The sequence below is a fragment of the Cynocephalus volans genome, chromosome 8 (assembly GCF_027409185.1).
Source record: "Cynocephalus volans isolate mCynVol1 chromosome 8, mCynVol1.pri, whole genome shotgun sequence".
Lineage (NCBI taxonomy): Eukaryota > Metazoa > Chordata > Mammalia > Dermoptera > Cynocephalidae > Cynocephalus > Cynocephalus volans.
In genome coordinates this window covers 31,289,594-31,313,935 of record NC_084467.1, presented here as the reverse complement: position 1 = coordinate 31,313,935, position 24,342 = coordinate 31,289,594, and the positions used below count along the sequence as shown (strand labels likewise).

Genomic DNA, 24,342 nt, shown 5'->3' with positions numbered 1-24,342 from the left:
TTGTTAATATAATGGTCCAAACTTCCCAAATTTTTACCTTAGATTAGGATTTATCTTTCATGATTCTTATAGTCATGTCTGATCCTTTGTCTTTTATTTCTTTAGGATCCCTTGCCAGCTCTGTCTTTGACCCACTCAAATATCTTGTGGGTGCTTCAGGAGGAGTCTATGCTCTGATGGGAGGCTATTTTATGAATGTTCTAGTGGTAAGAACTTTGGGAATGGACTCTATGGACCTTTAAAAAAAAAAAACCAATAATTTATTTAGTTAAGGGAGTCTTCATTTATCAATATTTACTGACCACTTATCTTTCCAAGAATTATATGGCCACTTGAGTTTTCCTTTCATATTTTATCTTTTTTCCTCCTGATCTCAAAAGTAATTCATACTAAATAAAATTTTAAATTAGAAAATAGAAAGTCAAGTTCCCAATATAGTATCTGTTCACAGTTTGATATATATATATACATATCCTTGCAGACCTTTATCTATATGTATTCAAAAATCCTACTAATATTAATACTACAAAAATGGAATCACCCTTATATTGTTCTGCATCTTAATGTAGAGTATCCTGACCATGTACTCATGTCAGTACATAGAGATCCCCTCAGTCTTCACAGGTGCTCCAAGCATCCTCTATCTATCAGCATCACAATTTATTTAATGAATCTCTCATTAAAAAAGTTTTGGGGTGACTCCAGCTTTTTGCATTTACAATTAATACTGTCAGGAATTTTTTTTTACATTTATGTTTTTGCATTTGTGTCATTTTTTGTTTGTTTTTGTAGAATAAATTCCTAGAAGTGAATTTATTGGATGAAGGCTTTATATTTTAATATGCATATGCCAAATTGCCAAAATTGGCATATCATTTTATACTCCCATGATAGCATGACAGAGTGAGTGCCAACCACTTTTAAAAACAAGCTAAAATCTTGACTAGTTCTTAATCAAGAACCATTTAGGTATACGTTAAATATACTCTAGGAAGAAATATACTCTAGGAAGAAAAATATCAAACAATTAATTATAAAGCTGTTCCAAATATAGAAGTCACTTAGAGAAATGGTTTTTAATCTTTGGATACAACCCATTGGTAATTGTGAACTCAGTTTAAGGGATTGTGGCCAAAAGTTAAACAAAAAGAAAAAAACAGTGTGTATCATGTATAATAAGGGTAAATACTGTTTGAATTATGTGTGTACTGGGTGGTTATATAAATTGTTTCTTACCTTGGGTCATGGTCACAACGGTTTGAAAAACAATTTATTTACAATAAACACAACTATTTCAGCATCTTTACTCTTTGGAAAGAGAGTTAATAACTTGAAAGGGAAGGGAGAAGTAACTCAATAAATTAAAGTAGAAATGTCTGACTTAGCAGTTCTCTTATGATATGCGGAGGTACTGCAAGCTGGACTGAGATTTTTTGAAGCTAAAATCAAACAATATTTTTTGACTAACATTTTCAATTTTTTTGAAATTATCTCAAAAAATTAAGGTAATTAAAAATAAAATTAAAAAAACAGATGATAAAAAATTAAGGTCATACTCAAATTTTAGTTAAGTCTTTGCTAACTACTACTAGGAAAGAGGATGAAGACATATCAAATGAATATTAATCAAAAAGCCTGGGACTATTTCATAAGACTTACTTTGACAGCATTTATTTATCTCTTTATTTATTGACATGTTAAGTATTGGTTTTATATTACCTATATTTAGATTATTTCTGGCTAATAAAATTGTGTCTAGTTCATTTCATGAAATTAAACCTCGTTTCATCTTGTTCTCCAAAGTGCACTGGCACGGTACTTCCCAAATGCATTTGAAACTGTACACCCATGCTTTGTTTTGCAAGTATTTTACACTCGACATTATTTTAATTGAAAAGTAGATGAAGAGGGAATAGATCTGAGGTTTCCTTTGAAAATAGATAGCTTATATTATTATTTATTTCTTTGCAAGAATTTTCGAGAAATGATTCCTGCGTTTGGAATTGTGAGACTACTGGTCATCATCCTTATAAGTAAGTGTGTTTTGTGAATGCTTCATACCTTTAATTTTATGGGTTCAACCACAGAAGGCCTTTTCACACTTCCCAAACACTAACATGGAGGATGATTGCCATTGAGCCAGAAAGAATTATCTGCTTCATAGCCCTAAGCATAAAGGGTAAATGGAAGAATTTTCACAGACCCTCACGAGTGGTTCTTAGACTTGCACCCCCAGTGATGTGCTTTTGCTTTTTTCTTTCTTGAGTGGGGGAAGCCAAGAGAGTAGAGCTCCAAGTACCCCCTCTACTTCAGCCACAATAGCTTCATTTATGGTTTATAGATGGACGTTCTCTTCCATATACTGGAAATCTGTACATGATTTGGTCTGCAAAGGGAGAGCTTGGAGACCACTGATATACTCTATCTTCTTCAATTTCTAAATTTTCTAAATTTCTAAATATTCAGATTTAGGATCTAAGCATCATGTAGTGGTTGAGGATTGAAGATAAGAGAGTGGAGGTCAAGGAACTGAGAGGTCCGGAAACTAGGAGTGTGATTAATGTGCCTTTTGAAATCTCCAAGAATTTAAGAATTACACGCTAAAGGAGTTTAGGAAGAACACTCAATCTGCAGAGGGGATGAAGTTTAGCTGAGTCTGAAAGTAGGGGTAGATTTTGGATGATAGCAGGCCATACAAGGTAGAAGAAAACAAGAGCAGAGGCAGGGTACTAACCTGTGTTTCTAGACCTGCTCCAGATGAAGCTCTATCCACACGGAGAGGGCTGTGGGAAGGACAGACTGTGGGGTCAGACTGTACAGTCAGACTTGAAAGCTAAGGCAGAAGTTATGCTTGATAAAGCCTAAGATTTTGGCTGTGCACATAGTACGAAAAAACCATTCTCCTAATTAGTATCAAGAGTTCATTTATGCACATTATGGGAACTGGGGCAACTACCTCTGTAGACAGAGACTAAATTTAGTTTATGAACCATTTAACTGTAAAAAACACCAATATTTCATCCTGAGATAAAATAATTCACTTGTTTATAGTTTATACCATACTGTAGAGAATTTTTTTTTCCACAAGAAATCCAAAAGAAAAGGAAAATTGTTGGCAGAGAAAGGAGAGCAAGCGTCTGGAAGCTAGGAGGCTTGCTGTAGAAGCAGGACTGTCTCCTAACTTAACAGTCACAACCAGAGCCAAGGGATGAATCATTTGACCAAGAAAAATGCCCTCACACAAGTTACCTAGGTCTTCGGTCAATCTGCTTCTTTTGGGTAATTATGAATGACTTTTGTAAAATATGCCTCATACCCTTAATGGGGAAATGGTTTTAATGCCCTTCTGTAATACTCTTCAATGTTGAAGTAAAAACCCTTTCTTCATACACAGAGTATCTTCAAAGACAGGTTATATAGTATTATGTCATTCTTGAGGTAAGTAATAAAATCAATAAATGATGCACTTTTATGATATCCTACCAACATCTTATGCGTAGGTAAGGATATGCTAATGTTAACCTTCCCCAATTCCTGGCACATGTCATTTCTAAAATTTCTTTGGCTTGGTTTACCTACTATTGAAAATGAGAAGAGTTTCAGCACACACCAGATGAATAAGATACAAATATATTTTTATTTGAAACACATTTCCTTGGAAACATGTATTCAGTTTTGTTTTGTTTTTCAATGGGAAATATTCATGTTAATTGTGAAGGACAATTGGCTTTAAGAACCTTCCCTCATCAAGCATTATTTTTAGGATGTGTTTTCTTTTTTCTTTTTTTTTTTTTGTCATTTTTTCGTGACCGGCACTCAGCCAGTGAGTGCACCGGTCATTCCTATATAGGATCCGAACCCGCGGCGGGGGCGTCGCCGCGCTCCCAGCACAGAACTCTACCGAGTGCGCCACGGGCTCGGCCCTTAGGATGTGTTTTCTAACTAAGCTACCGAACTACCCTTTGGGAAAAATTAAGGAAATCTCACGTTTTTATTCTTTAAAAATATCCTTATAAAAGCAACTCTCTTAAAGTGAGCGTCACATTTTTTATGAGGATAAACATTTGGTTTATTGGAATAAGGGTTTCCTTTTAGCTGGGAAGACATGTCTTAGTTTAGAGGCTGCAGCAACCCAGAAGCAAACTCCCCTAGGAAGGGGACAAGATAAACAAGAGAGAACTAGGATGGAGAAATTGACAAATGGCTACAAAGAATTTTTGAGAGGAGGCCTCCTACTGTGGAAGACTAGACCAAAGTAACTGATTCCAGTTAAGTGTGTACTGTTCTCTGGAAAAGGTTTTCTTATACTTCCATAGTCCTATCTGTGTGTTGTTTAGGCTGGATCAGGAAATGCAAATGATGATGGAAAATATGATACAGCTTCATTTATCCAGCATTTTGTGCAATAGTCATTTACTATTATATTAATATTGAGGACTTCCTCGACCTCAATTTCTGTCCAGTGACTTCAACATCAATATAGTATTGAAAGGGAAACTAGCCAGAACACATGGTCCTGATGCTATTTCCCCAAAGGCAAGGACTAGGTTTTTCCATCTCCTAGGACACAGTGGCTTGCTAAGTAGAGCAGAGGGAATTGGGGGATGGGTGTGAAATGAGATAGCTGCAAGAGATGTTTCCAAGCATAGCACATATAGGGCAGAGTTCCTCCAGGACAAGAAACCTGGGAGCTCCTTTTGCAGCAGAGCTGACTTACTTGAAGAATGTCTAAGTTCTGACTCTCATGGTGCCATCAGAGAATATGGACTCATTTCCTTTTGTGGCCTATCCAGTAACTCCTGACGGTAGTTAGAGGCCATTAGCGTGGTGAATGAGAGTGGAGCCTCTGCAGCAGACTGCTTAACATTCAAATCTGTCCCTGCTTTTCAGCTGTGTGGCTTTCGGCAAGTACTGACTTCTGTGTCTTGGTTTCTTTATATATAAATTAGCACCCTCCTTCCTCACGTGTATTGCTGCAATAGTAGTATTCTATCTGGTCTCCTTGCTCCTGTTCTTGCTCCCTGATAGTCTACTTCTTGTATAACAGCCAGAGTGATCTTTTAGAAACAAATCAGATCACATCACTCCTGTGCTCAAAAGCTTTCAAAGGCTTCCTGTCACTCAAAGTCAAAGTCCTTACAGTTGCCCCTACATAATCTGTCCCTGCTACCTGTCTGATCTCATCACCCACCACTTTATCCCTAACTCTAGTTCAGAATCACCTAGAGGTCTTGTTAAAACAGAGGATGCTGAGCCCCACCCTCAGAGTTTCTGGTTCAATAGGTCTGGGGTGGGCTGGAGAATTTTCATTTCTAATAAGTTCCCAGGTGATGCTCATGCTGCTGGTTTTGGGGGAGAACTAGACTGTGAAAATCGTGGATCCAGTCAGATCGACTGCTTTGGTATTCCTCAAACATACCAGGCATGTTCCTGCCTCAGGGACTTTGTGCTTGCTCTTTCCTCTGCCTGGAAGACTCGTACTTCACATATCAGCATGGCCTGCTCCCTTATCTCTGTCCAATGTCATATTCTTAGGGAGATCCTCCCTGACCCTCCTATTAAAAATCACACTGTCCTCCTGGCATTCCCCATTCTCCTTCCTCTATTTGCATTTTCTCCGTAGCACTTTGCACAATTGACATACTCTGTTGTACTTATTTGTTTTCCTCCCCCCACTAGACTATCAGCTCCAGGAGGCAGGGCTGTCTCATCTGTTCACTGCTGTACATCTACCATCTAGAATAGTGCCCAGCATGTAGAGGATGATCAATAAATACTTCTGGATGAATGAATCTGTAAAATGGGATGACAATACCTATTTCATGGGATTGTTGTGAGGATTAATGAATTAATACATGTAGTGCTCTTAGAACAGCACATGGCATAGTGTCTCAATAAATGTTAGCTATTATTATTATTATTAGAGAGGAACCAAAAGCATTTGGCACACTGTTATAAAGATCCTGGCGCTTCATCATGGTGTTTTTCCTTCTAGTTGTGTCGGACATGGGATTTGCTCTCTACAGAAGGTTCTTTGTCCCTGCAAATGGGTCTCCGGTGAGTTCAGTTTTGTCCCTTTTTAATATAAAAATTTGTTTATCCATCAGAATGGGTCATCAAATAGGGGTTATGACTGTGATTTAGAGTAGTCAAATTTCTATTTGGAAGTTAAAAAAATTCCTAAGGAAATCAGACTGTTGGATTGTCCTTGTCACTTAACTCTCTCATAGCTCTGATCACTGGGCTCTACTTTGCTGCATCCACCTATTGGTAGCTCTGCCAAAATAGGACAGAAGGGATTTCCCTGTCCACAGAGATAAAAAGCAGATTGGAAAACAGTAATAAAAATTTGGACCATATGAATTTACGATACAAAGAAAACTGATTTCCAGTTTTGCTGGGATGTCTTTGAACTTAGTAGTTTCTATTTGAGTATTTGGGTGTATGTTATTGCTTGTGTTTTAATTCTGAAATCTCATTTATATGGGATCAAATTATGCTCCTATAGAGATCCCTCATGGCAACTCAACTCCTGCTCTTTTCCTGGCATTATATAGAACCACCTTAAATGCAATGATGTTCAAGGAGAAACAATGGCTCTGTCTTGTGTACTCAGAGAGTGGGTGAAATGACATTTTTAAGCTTTGCATGTTTTAGAACATCTCCTTCTCTCTGTGCACATGGAGTTTTGCATCTCTTTTGCCTTGCTCCCTCGGTCTCCAGATTTTTAAGACTTGTTTGACAATGATGGTATTTGTGTTTGAGTAAGAGAGAAGCAACTGAAATCTGCAATTAGCATTTTCTTCACTTATTTCCATTTCCTCCCCCTTTCTCCAAAGGTGTCTTTTGCAGCTCACATTGCAGGTGGATTTGCTGGAATGTCCATAGGTTACACTGTGTTTAGCTGCTTTGACAAGGCACTGCTGAGAGATCCAAGGTTTTGGATAGCAATTGCTGCTTATTTAGCATGTGTCGTATTTGCTGTGTTTTTCAACATTTTCCTATCCCCAGCAAACTGACCTGCCCCCCAAATAAGCTGATTAATAAAAAGAGCCATCTGGGGAAAAACAAAGGAAAACTCTGTGAAGAAACCAAAGTCCCAGCAGATGCTAACAATTTTATAAAGAGGACAAAACAACGCTCAACTCATCAGTTGCAAGGACTGCTTACAAAAGGATCTTAGGATTTAAGGAAGGGGCATCTGAATGCAAAGGAAGGGAAGAGGAAGAGAGAAAAGACAAGGGGTAGTGAAAACCAGACATTGGGTTTTTCCCAGGCATATGTTACACATCTTTGTAATGTATAAAAGAGACTTGCTCCCCTTGGAGGATGTATTTTGGAGACTGCTTGATAGAATTCATGAATATTGTACTATGCTGATAATAAAAACTTTTCATACCTGTTTCAGACTCCTGATAATCACTTTTAAATAGATCACTGTTGGGCCGACCCTGTGGCTCACTTGGGAGAGGGCGGCGCTGGGAGCGCCAAGGCCGCAGGTTCGGATCCCATATAGGGGTGGCCGGTGCACTCACTGGCTGAGCGCGGTGCGGAAGACACCAAGCCAAGGGTTATGATCCCCTTACCGGCCACAAAAAAAAAAAAAAAATAGATCACTGTTTGAGTAGATAGGTCACTACTGTTTGAGGGGCTTTATATACTTTATTGCTAATCTTTTCAGCAACCCATAAAGGTAGTTATTATTCTCTATCTTAGAGATAAGGATATGGAAACTTTTAAAAAATGACGTACTTGTCAGGGGAGGGGGCAGAATTTAAACATAGATAATGACCTGAAAGCCCATACTCTCCCCTACTGGTCTAATAATGCTGTGTTCCCCAAATACTGAAAGTTAGAATATCATAGGAATATAGGAACAAACATCTGTGGGTACACCATGAATGGTAGAAATATCTTACAGAAGACTGAGAATTTTCTGGATGGCTAGTTTAAGTCCAATAGTGTGTCTAATATTTCAAGGAACCTGGAACTGGCTTTTTGGTGCACGCTATGTATATGGACTCTTTGGATTTTCATCTGTAATAAGATTCTCATCCTTCATGTGGCTAGTGAGTCTCCTAGGAATGTGAAGTATTTATTTACAAAAGGTAAAATGTCATATCTGAAAGCTGAGAAGCCTGTGTCTTTTTTCTGTATAAAATCCAGATTGCTGATCTTTCTATTTTCTGAAATAGTAGTTTTAGGTCACCAGAACACAGGAAATAAATTTTTTTCTTCTTTCATCATGAATGTATTTATTAAACACCCATCTAAACATGTTACTGATCTAGGGTTGTTGAGCTCTTTTACCTGCCTGTTATCCTGCTGACTGGGCCAATTGTTGAGCTAGGGCTGGGTCTGGAGCTCACAGACCTCTCAAGCCCACTATCCAGACTGGGTCACAAATCCTTCACATGCCAGGCTGGGTCACCAGACCTCTCACAAGCAGGTCTATGAGCTAGGTAACTGGCCAAAAGGTCCTTGGAAGCTGTAGGTTGGAGAGCATGGCCGTGCATGGTGGATGCCCGAGGCCGCAGCACCACACATGTGGACTAACTCCACCCACCCACCCACAATTTGCTTACAAAGAATGTGCTGCGCCACCCCCAACCATACCTAAGATAAGGGGGCCTGATTATTCTATTTTCCCAACAGTGTTTAAAAAATTAAATTTAAGTATGAGGATATGAATATGTTCTTGGTTAAACAAAGACTCAAACAAGAACTTAAAAGATAAAAGTTCCTTTTATATTCCCACCCAAAACCTGCTCTTTTCCCTAGTGATGACCACTGTCAACAGCTTGGTGTGTATTCTTACAGATTTTTTCTATATAGGATGAGCAGAAGGGGAAATGAATTTAAATTGACGGCTGACTCATCTACAGCATTGAACTGCACTGAGTCTGCTCTATACCCTAAAGGGACAAATTCGGAGAACAAATTGAAGGTGTCCATGTTATAACTCCTTCTAAGCATGATTTGCCTCTCAGATTTACCTAAATTAAGAAAGTTTTCTGTTAATCTCTCTGTTTTAGCTAATTAAATATACTTACAAAATGTAGGCTTTAGCAACATAAATGAGATTCATGTATTGTTCTGTAACTTGCTTTACAATATGACTTAGTGATGGAGATCTTTACTCTTTAAGTTGCTGAATGATACAGATGTACTATAGTTAACCATTTTTCTCTTGGACATTTACATTGTTGCTGATTTTGTACAATTACCAACGGAGCTATGTGAACATTCTAGTACATGTGGTGTGTCTTTGAGTGTGTTTGCTGAATATTTCAAGCATCCAGAAGCAGAAATACTATGTTAATTTTGATAGATTTCTACAGCCTTTTAAACAGCTGATTCCATTTATATTCTTACCTACAGTATATGAGAGTAACAGTTTCCCCTGACAAACAAAAGAATCGTCTCTAACCAGATCCGCTACATTATAATGCCTTGGGAGATCTGGGATAAGTCAGTAATCATGTCCACCTGTCCTGGAACATGTTATCGTAAGAGCATTTTACTTAGAAGCAGTCATAATGGCACCAGAAAGCCATAAAATAACCTAGAATACTTATTATCCTTACCCTAGAACTCTGCATGTAGGATTTAACCTAATAACAATCCCAAATCTTTTGTCGTGTACTACCAATAGAAAGCCCGATAAATACTTACAATGGGGCTGTCTTTCTCTCTCTCTCCTTTGACCATTCTCCCTTCTTGTGATTATAAAATGCTCTGCAGGCCCCTTTTGGAACACATTTCAGGGCTACCTGATCTATGTCTCCCAGGTTGCAATCATCATACTGGCTCAATAAACTTTGCTATATGTATTTGTTTGTTTTGGCAGCTGGCCAGTACAGGGATTAATCTTTGCTGTATGTATTCAGTCTCAGTTGTTTTTTTTTAGGTCCATGCTCCCTACTTTGCCAAAAGAAGGTATTATAAATCTTGAGATTTTTGCATTTTGATAGTTTAAAAATACTTCATTTAAATTTGTATTTCTCTTGACTACTGAGGTTGAGTATTTTTCAAGTTTATTAATAATTTATATATTATACATAATGTATAATTTATATAATTCATAATATATAAACATGAATGTGCGTGTGTGTGTATAAATTTTTCCCTGATGAAATGTTTGCATTTAATCTGAAAAGTAGTATTAGTTAGGAAAGAGGTCCAGGGAAAAAATATTCATCTGCCATGGCCAACCCACCAGGTTGCTAGTTCTGAAGAGACTTCTAATGACCCAGAGCACGATGTAACGGTTAATAGCAGAAAACTAGACAGAGAAACAGGATTTGTCTATGAAATTAGACATGATGACCCACTAGTTATTCAGGATGATAACTAAGAAGTTATTATCTAATAAGAAAGATTTTTTTGGTACTAGAAGCATGGTTCATATTACTAAAAACAGTGATATTTTATTGGGTTCCCACAGTGGCAAAAATTAGAGTAAAAAAAGCACGCAAATATCCCGATATTTTAAATTTGCCATCTTTGAATTATAGAGGAAACATTTATTCAGCTTAATTTGGGGCTTATAACTTTAGTCTTCTAAACTGCAGTTTTATTAGTAATATTGAAAACATTCGTTATCATCTGTCTGTCCAATAAAGTACCCACTAGGTACATGTAGCTCTTTAAATTTTTATTAAAATTAAATAAAATTAAAAATTCAGTTGCTCTGGTACATAAGCTATATTGCAAGTGTTCAATGGCTACATGTAGCTAGTGGCTATCTTATTGATCAGTGCAGAGAATATATACATCGCAGGAAGTTCTATTGGACAGTGCTGTTTTAGAAGCATGAATGAACAGAAAGGGAAATGGATTTCAGCTGATGGCTGACTCACTTTACTGCATTGAACTGAACTGAATCTGCTATACATCCGCAAAGGGACAATTCAGAGAATAAGTTGGTGGCGGCCATCGTATATTTGCTTCTCAGATTTTCCTGCACTGAGAAAGGTTTGTGTTATCTCTACATTTTAGCTAAAGAAAGAGTTGAGATGTTATCTTTTGCTTTTGAATTGTATGGTACTGTATCTATGTATACTAGTTTTCTTATTTGCTATGAAAGCTTTAATTTGTAGCTAAATAATACTGCTCCTTTTTTGAGGAAATACTATGCTCTGTCCTTTAAGAAGAAAATCCTTTATTTCTTTTGTGATTATAAAAGTGTTCACAGTAAAATATTAAAATACATATAATTGTAAAAAATTATGCCAATTGTAATCCTACCATCTAGAGATAATCACAGTTAATATTCCAATGAATATCCTTCTAGACTTTTTTGTAAGCATATAAATTTATAATAATAGGGCCATACTATTCTATTTTATAACTTAAATTTCACTAAAACAATATATCAAATGTCTTTTTATATTATTGTATATTTATCATTTCTACTGGTTGCATAGTATCACACTGTGGATGTGTCATTATTTAAGCAGTCTTTCTTATATTAATAATTATTTTGGATATTTTCAATTTGTGACTATCATAAACATGAATAACATTCTCAGGTACATTTTAAAGTGCTCTTTGGATTGTTAGGTCAGAGTATGCTATTATTAATATAATAAAGTCAATAGAAATTTTCTGTCTCAGGAATACAACTAAATTTTAGAAGGTTGATGCTTTTGCAAGTCTTATTAACTATCCAAAGCTTTAAAAAGGAACTGAAGACTCTAGAGCCAGTTATTTAAAAAGCCAAAACTATCACTATTTGACATTCCTAAATTTAAATAATTAAACTTTTAAGAGAGAATAGATGATCTCTTAATGTTTCTTCCATGCAAATGTCAAGTTTGCTCAAAGAAAAAAAAAACAGTTTAGTAAAATAGTTAAGAGCTGACTCTAGAGCCACACTGATTGGGTTTGAATGCCAGCTCCAGCTGTGTGACCTAGGGTAAATTAAGATGTGCCTCAGTTTTCCCATCTGTAAAATGGAGGAAACAAGATACGTACCTCGTAAGATTTTTGTGATGAACACATCTTGTAGTATCCTAGTATTTTGTTTGATTGTGTAACATTTCCCTTTATATAAGGGATATAGGATATACATTTATATTTTAAATGAAAGCAAATGAAAACATTCACTCTTTTTATCTTTCCTTTGGGGTATATGTACCCCAAGATATCCTAGGATATCAACCTTAATATGGCACCTACTGGTTGATAATACAAGCAGCTAAATTATAACTTGTCCCACTGTTTCCTTCGAAAATCAAACTACATGTCTTAAATAGGTCAAATATTGTCACAATGAAAATTTCTGTAATACCACCACCACATTAATGATCAAGTAATATCTAATAACATTCTGGTACCATAAATAGGTTGAGAATTTTGGGGGTTCATTTTTATGTGATAAAAATTTAGAAAAATTTGCATAGCAAAGTATGACCATAAGAAAAATTTTATAAATTGTCATAAATATTACTGAAATGGATTTCTGAAAATGCTCAACTGCCAGAAAGAAACCAGAATTTAGACATTTAAATGTGGATTAAAACACAAATCTATAGCAAGAGCCATATCTATTTCTTCTGGTTTCATTAAATGCTGTATCTTGCTGAATTACCAAATGAAGCACACTCATTTTGCTTTGTGTACAAATGGGATTTTTTTGTTGTTGTCATTAGTTCTTTCTCTCTATAGACTCTGGTTCTATAAACAGCTCACCTGTGTATAAATGGGATTTGAAAAGATTGGCTTTGGTTATAACTTTTATATAAAATAATCTTAATAGGTTTGTAAGATCAAGTCAGTAGTTTTAGGAACCTCTCCAAAAGTTCCCAGTTAAAAAAGAATAAAACGTCAATGACAAACTTCAGCTAAGTACTACAACTTTCTGATAGAGAATCCTACAATTCTGTTTAGAATAGAGAATACATACACTCCTCCCCCAGGTATCACTTTTTAAAATTTTTCATTATGATGTCTAAACATAAGTGATTTAAAATTCCTGAAATTTAAAATATATTTTTGGTAACAGATTATCACTGCTATCTAGGGAAAAATTAAAGCAACCAGCACATGGAAAGAGTGATGCTTTGTTTGTATTTTGGCCATAGGTATGCTTTAAGAAATAGTGCTCCTTTCAAAATGGAAGAATTTATCTGCCTCCTATTTGATGGGGTTCAGAGCTAAGACGGCTGACTAAACAAACATGGGGGACTGGAATCTTCTTGGAGGTGTTCTGGAGGAAGTCCATGTCCACTCCACCATGATTGGGAAGATCTGGCTCACCATCCTGTTCATATTTCGAATACTCGTTCTGGGTGTAGCAGCTGAAGATGTCTGGAATGATGAACAGTCTGGCTTCATCTGCAATACACAACAACCAGGCTGCAGAAATGTATGCTATGACCAGGCCTTTCCTATCTCCCTCATTAGATACTGGGTTCTGCAGGTGATATTTGTGTCTTCACCATCCCTTGTCTACATGGGCCATGCTTTGTACTGTCTGAGAGTTCTAGAGAAAGAGAGGCAGAGGATGAAGGCTCAGTTAAGAGGAGAACTAGAGTGGGTAGAGTTTGAAATGCCTGGGGATCGGAGGAGACTGGAGCAAGAGATTTGTCAGCTGCAGCAAAGGAAATTAAATAAAGCTCCACTCAGAGGAACTTTGCTTTGCACCTATGTGATACACATTTTCACTCGCTCTGTGGTTGAAGTTGGGTTCATGATTGGACAGTACCTTTTATACGGATTTCACTTAGAGCCTCTATTTAAATGCCATGGCCATCCGTGTCCAAATATAATTGATTGTTTTGTTTCAAGACCAACAGAAAAGACAATATTCCTCTTATTTATGCAATCCATAGCCACTATTTCAGTTTTCTTAAACATTCTAGAAATTTTCCATCTAGGTTTTAAAAAGATTAAAAGAGGGCTTCGGGGACAATATAAATTGAAGGATGAATATAATGACTTCTATGCAAACAAGTCAAAACAAAATCTAGCCAAATATCATAGCACATCTCCAAATTCACTGAAGCGACTCCCTTCTGCACCTGATTATAAGCTGTTAGTGGAAAAGCCAATGCACACAACAGTGTACCCTTCTGCATTTCAGGCAGATCCTGACAATCAAAGTGTAAATGATGAGAAATGCATTTTGGATGAACAGGAAACTGATTCTAATGAGATGTACACACCTAGAACAACCTGTAGTCATCTTCAACACACCAGCTCAAACAATAACAAAGACACTCATAAAATATTTGGAAAAGAAGTTAATGGTAACCGGTTAATGGAAAAAAGAGAAACTGATGGTAAAGACAGCAAAAGGAACCATTACTCTAGGGGTCGCTGTCCTTTTCCAGGTGGTGCTGTAGATCTTTACAACCATATGGGGCATTCACCCCAAACAGCTTTCTCCTTGCCAGCTAACTGCACCTGGAAACCAAGGTGGTTTAGTGCTACGTGGGGTCCCTCTATAGAAGATGAAAACCAGGGGTCACCTCCTAATGGTAACCTCAAGTGCCAGTTAAGAGAGGGCACAATCAGAAGCCTTCCTTCACAGGGACACTCCCAACCACCTGACATTCCAATAACTTCTGATTCTTTGGGAGAGTTGTCCTTTGAGCCCAAGTTTGTCAGAACTTCTAATAATCCTACTATTTGTCCACCAAATCATCTAGTGTCCCTGACGAACAACCTCATGGGTAGGCGGATTTCCACAGACCTTCAGATCTGAACAGCTGTTGCCTTTTGGACATTCTGCATAATTGTCAGAGAAGTAGCCTAGTGGTGGTAGAGCAGAGACAAAATGGATAAGGGCTGTTCTAAAGACCACCTGTTAAGACAGACAACTGCAAACTCATTTCAGAAATGGAAAATAGCTCTAATTCTGAATTATGAAGGGATGGCTCTAAATTTAGACACAGACTTACCAAATTAGAGTTTTTTGTTTGTTTGTTTGAGTTTATGACTCCCTTCAGAATGTGTGAAACTCATTTTGGGAAAAGTCCACATATTCAGAATCGAGACTAAATGGTTTGACCAGGTTTTCTCTTTGAATAGACCCTAGCCTTAGGCAATTGTTCTTGATCTATATAATTCCTCCTTTTAGTTATTAATTCTTTATCTTTAGACACTGGATTAATTTTGTTTGCCCCTAGGACTTAATAACTTAGTTTCCTTAACAGACTGCAACATGATGTGTCTTGAATATAACCTTTATGTTGCTATCCAGTAAATAAAATCCTAAAAAGACTCGTGGCTTTCTTTCACCAGTTTACAGCATCGTGATTCACTGCCTGGATTGGAGTCTTGGCTCTACTACTCGCCAGTCATCTAACCTCACCATTCGACTAACAGTATCTGCCCTACAGGGACGCCATGAAGATTAAAATGAAAAACACCTATGTTTCGTACAGTGCTGGCACACAGTAAGCCCTCAGAAGTGCTAGCTATTATTAGCACGTTATTCCTCAACCTTCAGAGGCCCACATCAAGTCAGCCACAAATCAAGGACACTCCAAATGTAAAAGCTGGGGCTAAAACACACTCTCCTCAAGCCACTGGAAATCGAAGGGTCTCTTTGCGTTTGTCTTGCGCACTTCTTCGGGAAGACGGCCAAGCAGCCCAGCAAATGTAGATCACTATGGCTTCCGAGTTGAGAAAGGTGCGCCCACTACCACGGTCCGGGGACCCTCCCTCCCGCAACAATCCTCCTGCTCCCAGGCTCCACCTGGCCCCACACGGACACTTGTCCCCGGTCACCCAAACCCCACCTTTCGCTAAGCAACCGAACCGCCGAGGGAGCCGGAAAAGGAAGGAGAGGTGCTGCTCCCACAGCCGGAAGGGCGGGCGTACGCAGCCTCACTCGGCTCAGCCGGCTCTGGGGGATTCTGAGCGTCCCGGTCGCCATGAAAACCGGCCACATCCCCGCGATTCCGGACCGTGGTTGGCCAGTGCGCAGGCGCGCGCGCCCTTCCGCGCATGCGCAGTGCTGCTCCGAGCCCGCCAGTCACGGTGTCGGGCGCCGGCGACGCCGCTGCCGCTGTCGCTATGGCCCATTACAAAGTGAGGGGGGCGCGGCGCGGCTGGGGGCGTGCGGGCGGTAGCCAGCTGCTGGTCGGCTTCGGGGGGGGGCGCGGGGGCGCGCGCAGTTTTGAGGGGCCCCGAGGTAGCGAGACGGAGGCGGGGTTGTCCCAGCCCCTTCTTCCTGCTCCGGCCCCCGCGCTTCGTCCACTGACCCGCGGTGTCTCTTCAGGCCGCCGACTCAAAGCGCGAGCAGTTCCGGAGGTACTTGGAGAAGTCGGGGGTGCTGGACACGCTGACCAAGGGTAAGCCTGGGCTAGGAGAGGGTTCCTCGTGCCCTCGTCGTGCCACGCTGCGCCGCTGGCGGGCCGTGGCGTGGGGAGGGACTGGCAACAAGTAGGACCCGGCCGGGGTCCAGCAAGGTGGGCGTCGGGGTGTGGCGGGGACGGGCACACGCTGGCTGCCGGACGCCAGCGGGTGGGTCGCCTCGCTCACGCTTCCACTCTCAGCGCGGGGAGGGAAACTCCTGCAGCTGTTGCTGAGTCTCTCCAACTTCCGTTGCTTTGCCTCAAGCAGCGCAATGGACATGTTTGCTAAAGATCTTAGATCCCAATTTCTCTGCCTTACAGTCTTTTGCAGAGTCCATAAAATCTTAAGAAACATTTGCCCTCGAACAAAGGGTAGCTGGGAAAACTACCAGATTTGAAAGTGACCCAAAGTAGGCGATTCATAGCCAATCTGGTTGTGCCTTTTCAACCCCCGTTTCTTAATCTATATCAATTCCTACTTTGTGTAGATTTCATAATTAAAGTAGAATTACAGTTTAAAGAGCTTGCGGGCACATCAAATAGTTACACTGCTTCCACTTTTTAAAATGGAAGCTTACTGTTAACACTGTTGTCTCTTCCCCTCTTGAACCCTCTTAGTGGGTTCAAGATCTAAGTACATGAGTAAGATGCTCGAATCAGGAGGATTCCAAGATATAGTCAGGGTATTGCTCACTTCATTAGTTGAAGTAATTTGAATGCCTGCTATGTGTCACTTAGCTCACCAGCTGGGATTTTCAAGGGTGTAGAATAGAATTAATGGCAAAGATTAGGACCTGAGTCCATATAAGAAGAATCGTTAGTGTCTGAAAAATAATTTGGTAACTGCTCTTTGGGCAGAAGCAAAGTTTAGGAGAAAATTCTGGGAGAAGAACTCCTGGATCTTAGCAGAAATCAGGGCTTTTAATAGGCTGTAATTTTGAATTGCTACCTACTTTGGGTTCAGATACTAGCTTCTCTGTGTCTTCACAAATAAATTTCAACAAATATTAAGAGAGTGCTCTGTGAAAGTGCTGTTGTGTTGTCCGTGGAAGTGTCCCAGATGCTTGGAATGTTATCCTCTCAAAAAACTTCACAAGTTCATTTCTTTCATTTAACCACTTTATTCAGGTCTCTGTTCTAGACACCAGGGATACAGCAGTGGGAAAAAAAAAAAAAAAGTCCTCAGCTCTCCTGAGTTTATATCCTAGCTGGGGGAGACATAATAAATGAATACATAGTGTCAGCTAGTGGTAAATGTTACAAATAAAAACATAGCAAAGTTAGGGAATAAACAATGATGGGTGGGATGTGTATGCCATTTTATATAGGGTGGTAGGGGTAAGGCCTTTCATAAAGTAACTTTTGAGCAGAGACCTGAATAAAATAGTATATGTAATGTCAAGAGTTCCAGGAAGTACAGGGAGTCCAGAGTGGCTGGATGGGGTGAATGATAGAATGGTAAAAGCCAGAAAAGTGACACTTGTAGTAGGTAACTGACTACAGATACTAGATGAAGTACAGATTTGTGGCTACTAAGATTTTCCTTCATGTGAGATTGGAAACCCCTGGAGGTTTCTTTTCCCTTGCTCACAAACACTGGAATCTAATCTTCCAATCTTAGATTTCCAGTCTCCCAAATTACATCAGACAACTTAACATAGTATCTACTGATATAATTTATTTAAAATTTGATCTTCAGCTTCATACTTATTTTACACAAATTTAATTTATATTTTTTATCCAGCTTATTTCTAAGAGGATTTGAAACTACTTATAACATTAAAACACTGTAAGAATGGCTAAAGATAAAGATGATAAGTCATTTGTTAGAAGATGCATTTTAGCTATTTTGAGCACTATATCAACCTCTAAAAATTCTGGCTGCTAAGGCAAAAATGGGAACATGATTGGGTATAGAATTCTCATTGTCTGATTAAAAGGAAGTGTATTTCATCTATAGAAAAGCACAGGAAACTTAACATTTACATTACGTTCTGCAATTATCAACCCTGTAAGTACCATGGACAGAAATTAAGAAGCTGAGAGAAACCGGGTGGGGGAAGAAGAGGAGGAAAGGGTAAGAGTATTAATATCCGTATTTTATAAAATTAGGATTCAATAGAGATCAGTGGAAATTAGTGGAAGAAGAAACAGAGGTTTGAACATATAATTTAAAGAGAAAGGTTATAAAAAGAGATTAAAGAGTACTGTAACATTGAAAGGCGAGAGGGAAGGAGAGGAGGGGGTAGTGGTGGGGTAAATATACCAATTTCTCAAAAAATAGTGCTGGAAGTGTATTTAGAGAGATGAAGAATAACTATCAGAACTCAATATAAGTTGTTAAAAGTAGTTGCCCATTTTGTTTTTTCATACTGTCTATATTATTTTGAAAAATTATTAAAACTCTAAAAAACAAGAGAAGCATGTATAAGCATTAGTTTACAACAGGACTTCTTAACTTGTGGTCTAGATATGCAATTTTTGTGTGTGTAGTTACTTTTTTTTTGCTTTTATCAGAGTTTTCAAAGGGTTCCATGCATACAAAGGTTAACCACTGGTTTATAGAGATTTTTATCTGAATAGCAAATTTTAGGAGGAATTTGTTCAGTAGATGAGCAAGGTAGTGCTTACATGAGCTACTGGATATGAAAACACTAAAGTATATATTTTAATGTTGATTACTGGAAAAATTTTTGGTTTGTGATTAGTATATTGTGTATGAAACTTCATTCTTGAAGAACATTTTGAATTCAGAGCTTCTTCTAGTAATTATCATAATCCTGATGATTCTCTCTTAAATTTTTGTCAAATTTGTTTCTTCCCACCCCTCTATCACTTTAGTGCAGGTCACTACCTTTTTTAACTGGATTTTACTACATTGGCCTTTTAACTGTTCTTTCTGCCTTCATCCTTGTTCCACTTCAGTTGGACTTCCACACAGCAATCGTGATCCTGTCACTCCCCTGCTTAAAACGGTTTAACTATGTGCTTGTTATTCTGAGGATCAAAGTACAACCAAACCTGCATGACCTTCCATAGTCTGGCCCCAGACCACCTTGCCAGTTTCCTTTCCTGCCACATTACTCACAACTCCATCCAGCCATTCTTAACTTTTCAGTTCCTCAATAGGTTGTTCTCTTGCCCCTGGGCCTTCCTGTTTTATCTGAAACATTCACTGTGTAGGTCTCAGGTCTTTTCCTTTCTTTAGTAAGTCTTCCCTGATGTCCTACACTGAGTTAGGCGTTCTTCCAAAGTGCTCCCATAACCCGTTATCCAGTATTGCTGCTTGATACTTTCTCTGTCTTGTTCCTTGCTTATCTTTTAACTAGACTGTAAATTCGTTGAGAGTAGGGACCTTGTCTGTCTTGTTTACCATTTTATGGACAGTCTTAGCAATGTGCTTGGCGTATAGTAAGCACTTAATATTTACTAGGTTATGAAATATAATTTCAGCCATTCAAATTTAAGACTTTAATTGTTGTTTTTTCTGCTTTTTGATTTGCAGTGTTGGTAGCCTTATATGAAGAACCAGAGAAACCTAATAGTGCTTTGGAGTATCCTTTCCATTTTTGAAGTCAGAAAAAGGCCTTATTTTTTCATATTGAGTAACCTTTAAAATACTTTTGCTTTTTGAAAAAGCTACCTTCCTTTGAGTTTTTGGATAAAGGTCTCTGGATAATTATTGATGGTAGGGTGGGTGACTCTGGTCAGGGATATTGATGCTACTCTGGGCTATTTCATTAGTTTCATTCAACTCTAAGAAGTAAATTCTTAACATTGATACTAGTTTTTTAAAGCATCACTTAGGAGCTGCTACCCCAGAAAATCCAGAAATAGAGGTGCTTCGCCTAGAATTGGCAGAAATGAAAGAGAAATATGAAGCTATTGTAGAAGAAAATAAAAAACTGAAAGCAAAGGTAAATTTTTAAAAAGAATGTTAAAAATAATTTTACCTTTAATGATTGATTATGATTAAAACCTCACTAAAATGTACAACAGGGGAGGGAAGAGGGCGAATACCAATCTGAATTAATTGCAAGGCCAAACTTAGGCCCCATTTAGAAAACCACAGGACAGACTGTAAATAGGACAAGCAAAGTGTGGTCAAGAAGAAGTTCTTGGGAACCTGCATTGACAAAAAGATGAGAATATTGGCTAAGACTGCTTATAAGTAAATGGATAGTTCTGAGATTCTTAAGCAGTTGATTTAAGTAGGTCAGTATAGGGCCACTGCTTTGTGAATGGCATCTCTTAGACTAGGGCAGTGCACAATCTGCGTGGTCATATGTGGTGGCGCTGGCTTAAATTTAGTCTGTAAATTTGTTTGCACTTAATTTTATCTAGTGCTGAAGTTTTTTCTGTGTTAAGTCTCATGAGAATTTTCATAAACTTCAAATTAGTCTACTCTAAGTCTGAGGTTTTACCACATTCTGAATCACATAATGCACTTTACATTATTCTAGGTATTTCTTGTAGTGTTTCATTTTCCCAACAACTTTGTGAGATAAGTGAAATAGGTACACAGCACCTTTTATAGGTGAGGAAACTAAAGCACAGTGAAGTCTAATAAACTTCTCAAATTGATAGCAAATTGTAAGAACCCAAATATCAGCCTCATGTTCTTGCAAGCAATCACAATGTACTATAAAAAAAAATGCAGTATCTTAAATTACCCAAGATTTCACAATGTGCAAATGCTAGTCAAGTCTTTGGCACCTTTTAAATCAGAGACATTAGTTACTCTTCATTAATTGACCAGATTAATATGTGCAACATAACTCTACTTTTTAGAGGAAATTTCAGTGAACTTTTGGTAAGAAGAAAGTTCCTTATTATCAGCCACAGCATCTTCGGGAAGATATAGATTATTGCATATCAAGTATTTGAACAGTACAGTCATGAATTGGAATTAAATTTTAGTTTCCCAGTAATTTTAAAGGTTTATATGAAAAGGGCTTTTATTAGGTTTGATTGTATTAAATTCTAAGTCATTGAATGGTTTCAAAAGGATAGGTATAGAAACTTACATTAATACAAACTTACTGATTCAGTAACTAAATTGAACATAATAGTTAACTCATTTTGTTTTGTTTCTAAGTTTTTTACTTAATTTAGAATAAAATTCCTACCTAAACTCCTATGTCTTTGCCCCATAGCTTGCTCAGTATGAACCACCTCAGGAGGAGAAGCGTGCTGAATAGGATTCTTCTCAGTTGAAAAGACACTGAAAAAATGGTTTTGTATGACTTGAATAGTTTGTATAGTATATAATCTTTTCTGAACAGATGCTATAGAACTCTTTTAATATGTTTAATTCACCTATCACACTTTAACTGTTATAAACACATATACTTAAGAGTCACTAATAAAAACTTATTATAACTTTCTTTGGGTCTTAAAGAAGGAGAATCCAAAGTAAATCCTGACAAAAACCTAAACATAGCCATCTAATTCATTACCTTAGAAGACATTCTGTTTATTAGTCTGATTAGGAATGATGGTACTTGGTATTTTAGCCAAGGAAGTTTAGCATGTAGCTATTCCTTGGTTTAGTTCAGGATATGAGCACAGGTACAGTAACTCTTTAAAATGAAGGTGACACTGTTGTTTATATTCCCTGTAGGTAGCTGGAGGGATCTGTATGACATAAGATGCTTTTGCACAGGTTCCCATGAATCTTCCACTCTTGTTTATATAAGGTGGAACAAATATCTCTTCTGTGCCACCACTATGCCTTAGATAACTGTGTGTGTGCCAGTTTGAACTCTCACACCACATTTTCCTTCTATGCAATCATGCTTTATCTGATAATCTTGCCTTGCTTTGCTCTGTGCTTTAGTGGGTCCTAGTCACACACTGGCCTTTCTGTGTTGTTTTTCCAATTTGCTTAATAACAGCAGTTACCATGATTGTAATTTATATAACTTTAAACAGGATCACACTGTTCCCCTGCCTTACTTAGTTGCTTAGTTGAGTGCAGAACAGAGGCAATATAAAACTCTGGGTTCACGCATAAGCTGGGATGAGAAGGGGAATGAGCCATCTACGAGTATTGTGAAAAATTATAGTTTGTGGGTATAATTATATCGTGATTTTTTCCCTCAAAGTATTTTTCTAGCCTTGAATTCATTTTATCTTCATTATCCCTGTGAAGTTGGTAGGGCAAGTATGAGGGGAGGTTGGGTGCTGAATTTTTAGGCCAAAGACTGATATTAATACAAGTTACTAACTGTAGAACCTTGGGCACATTAGTTAACTGCTCTGAGATTCACTTTCCTCATCTGTTAAATAAGAAGACTATCTGTGTTGCCTACCTCACAGGGTTGTTGTGAGGGTTAAATGAGAATGTATGTGAAATACTTGTAAATGGTAAATTTAAAGCACTATATTCTAGTTTGTTAGTCCTTTTTCCTTTCTTTTGGAAGACTTACAGTCATACTTTGTTTTATTGGTCACTTATTTTCCTCATTGATAGACTGACATTTTAAAGTATTCCTATTTCATGTGTTTTATCCCTATTGTTAGAGAACCTGTCTTTATTTTTTGGCCAAAACACACATAGAAAACAAAATGATCTAATGAAAGCTGGTTTAACTAGCAAAAAGCCGGGCACCTGCTGAAAACTGTGATAAAGCCAATTATAAGGGCATGTTTTTTTTCTTTTTGACCAGCAAGGGGATCGCAACCCTTGGCTTGGTGCTGTCTGCACCATGCTCAGCCAGTGAGCGCACTGGCCATCCCTACATAGGATCCGAACCTGCGGCCTTGGTGCTATCAGCACTGCACTCTCCTAAGTGAGCCACGGGGCTGGCCCTGTAAGGGCATTTTAATCAGTCATGTTGACAGGAATGTAGCAACGGTTTGTGCCTCTTCTAGTCACAAGTTTGTTTTTGGAGAAGGGCCAGATACTATTGCAAGAACATTCACTTGAATAGATTTCTCTTTTACAATTTGAGGGCCTCCTATATGGACAGCAGTGGGCTAAGTGCTGGATGTGATAAAGATGAATGACTTGAAGTTGGTTATGAGTATATAAATAATTACAGTGTGGGTTTGGATGTGCTAGGAACCATAAGATTAAAAAAACATGGCCCCATGAGGGTTCTGAAACAGAGGGAGACTTGGCTTCTTTAAGCAGTTGGTATGACAGTCCCTTTGTGGATACAGGAAAGTTTTTCTGACAGCAACCCTCACTTGCTTTTTTTCTCATGGGACTAGTATTTATATTTAAGTCAGTCAGATAACTGTCTACCATCCTTTTGGACAGAATGGCAACATGTGGGTTGGATAATCACACTTTTAGGTGGAACTGTCCTGCTAAAACTGCTGTACCAGTCAGCGCTATTTAAAAATTCAGGGTCAGGCTGGCCACTGGAGGTCCTCTTCAACATTTCTACCAAGGATGTGGATGACGACTGTATATAGAAAATGCTCAGTGGATTAGAAAATAGATCCCATCAGTTCAGTTCCTGTTGTGTTCCAGCTGCCTTATCTATAAAATACAGATTTCACATTTTGCCTACTTCACAAGGTTGTTGTAAGGATCAAATTAAATATAACGGATGTAAAAGTGCCTTGTAAACGGTAAAGGACTACATACAGATCACATGGTAATAATGCCAAATCTGTATATGCCACAAAATTGGGAGACGTATATGGTTGGTAGACTCTATTGAAACAAGCTTTAAACTGACTGACAACCTGGAGTAGCCAAACTATTGGGCCTAAACCAAAAATTGAAATATCAAGTCTTATATTTAGGTTAAAAAATGCAGTTATACAAGTTTAGGCACTAGGATTGCTGACAAAGTACTAGTTCCAGTGATTATCAGTGTGAACCACTTATACCCAATGGATACTTTTAAAAGATTCCATTCTGAACAGCATTAATGGAAATATTGTCCAGGTGTTAGTCATCTTGAAGGTTGTATTGGTTAGTATAGTTTTGTATGTGCCAGACATTTGATGGATGTTGACAGGCTTGAATGCATATAAAGGAGAGTGATCAGTAGGGAGAGGAGATTTAAAAATA

General features: G+C 38.1%; 3 protein-coding genes across 3 annotated transcripts in view; all 3 read left to right on the top strand.

Annotated features, from left to right (window-relative positions):
* The window catches only part of RHBDL2 (rhomboid like 2), a 39,970-nt gene extending 32,951 nt beyond the window's left edge, over window positions 1-7,019 (top strand). The window contains 4 exon segments of the mRNA XM_063105736.1: window positions 106-206; window positions 1,973-2,033; window positions 5,996-6,057; window positions 6,840-7,019. Of these exon segments, the coding sequence (XP_062961806.1) occupies window positions 106-206; window positions 1,973-2,033; window positions 5,996-6,057; window positions 6,840-7,019 (404 nt within the window).
* Window positions 7,020-13,183: 6,164 nt separating this feature from the next.
* GJA9 (gap junction protein alpha 9) lies at window positions 13,184-14,713 on the top strand. The gene has a single exon (XM_063107033.1). The coding sequence runs from the start codon at window positions 13,184-13,186 to the stop codon at window positions 14,711-14,713; it is 1,530 nt and encodes a 509-aa protein (XP_062963103.1).
* Window positions 14,714-15,971: 1,258 nt separating this feature from the next.
* On the top strand, window positions 15,972-22,685 carry MYCBP (MYC binding protein). Its single transcript, XM_063106051.1, has 5 exons — window positions 15,972-16,044; window positions 16,235-16,307; window positions 19,816-19,864; window positions 20,098-20,227; window positions 21,467-22,685. The coding sequence occupies exons 1-5, from the start codon at window positions 16,030-16,032 to the stop codon at window positions 21,509-21,511; spliced, it is 312 nt and encodes a 103-aa protein (XP_062962121.1). The 5' UTR covers window positions 15,972-16,029; the 3' UTR covers window positions 21,512-22,685.
* Window positions 22,686-24,342: the final 1,657 nt, after the last annotated feature.

Bases quoted from the DNA above. Each gene is read 5' to 3' on its own strand.
- GJA9 (XM_063107033.1), top strand. From the start codon at position 13,184: ATGGGGGACTGGAATCTTCTTGGAGGTGTTCTGGAGGAAGTCCATGTC.
- MYCBP (XM_063106051.1), top strand. The intron at 16,308-19,815 runs GTAAGCCTGGGC...TTTGATTTGCAG, and splicing joins GCTGGACACGCTGACCAAGG to TGTTGGTAGCCTTATATGAA. The intron at 20,228-21,466 runs GTAAATTTTTAA...TTTGCCCCATAG, and splicing joins ATAAAAAACTGAAAGCAAAG to CTTGCTCAGTATGAACCACC.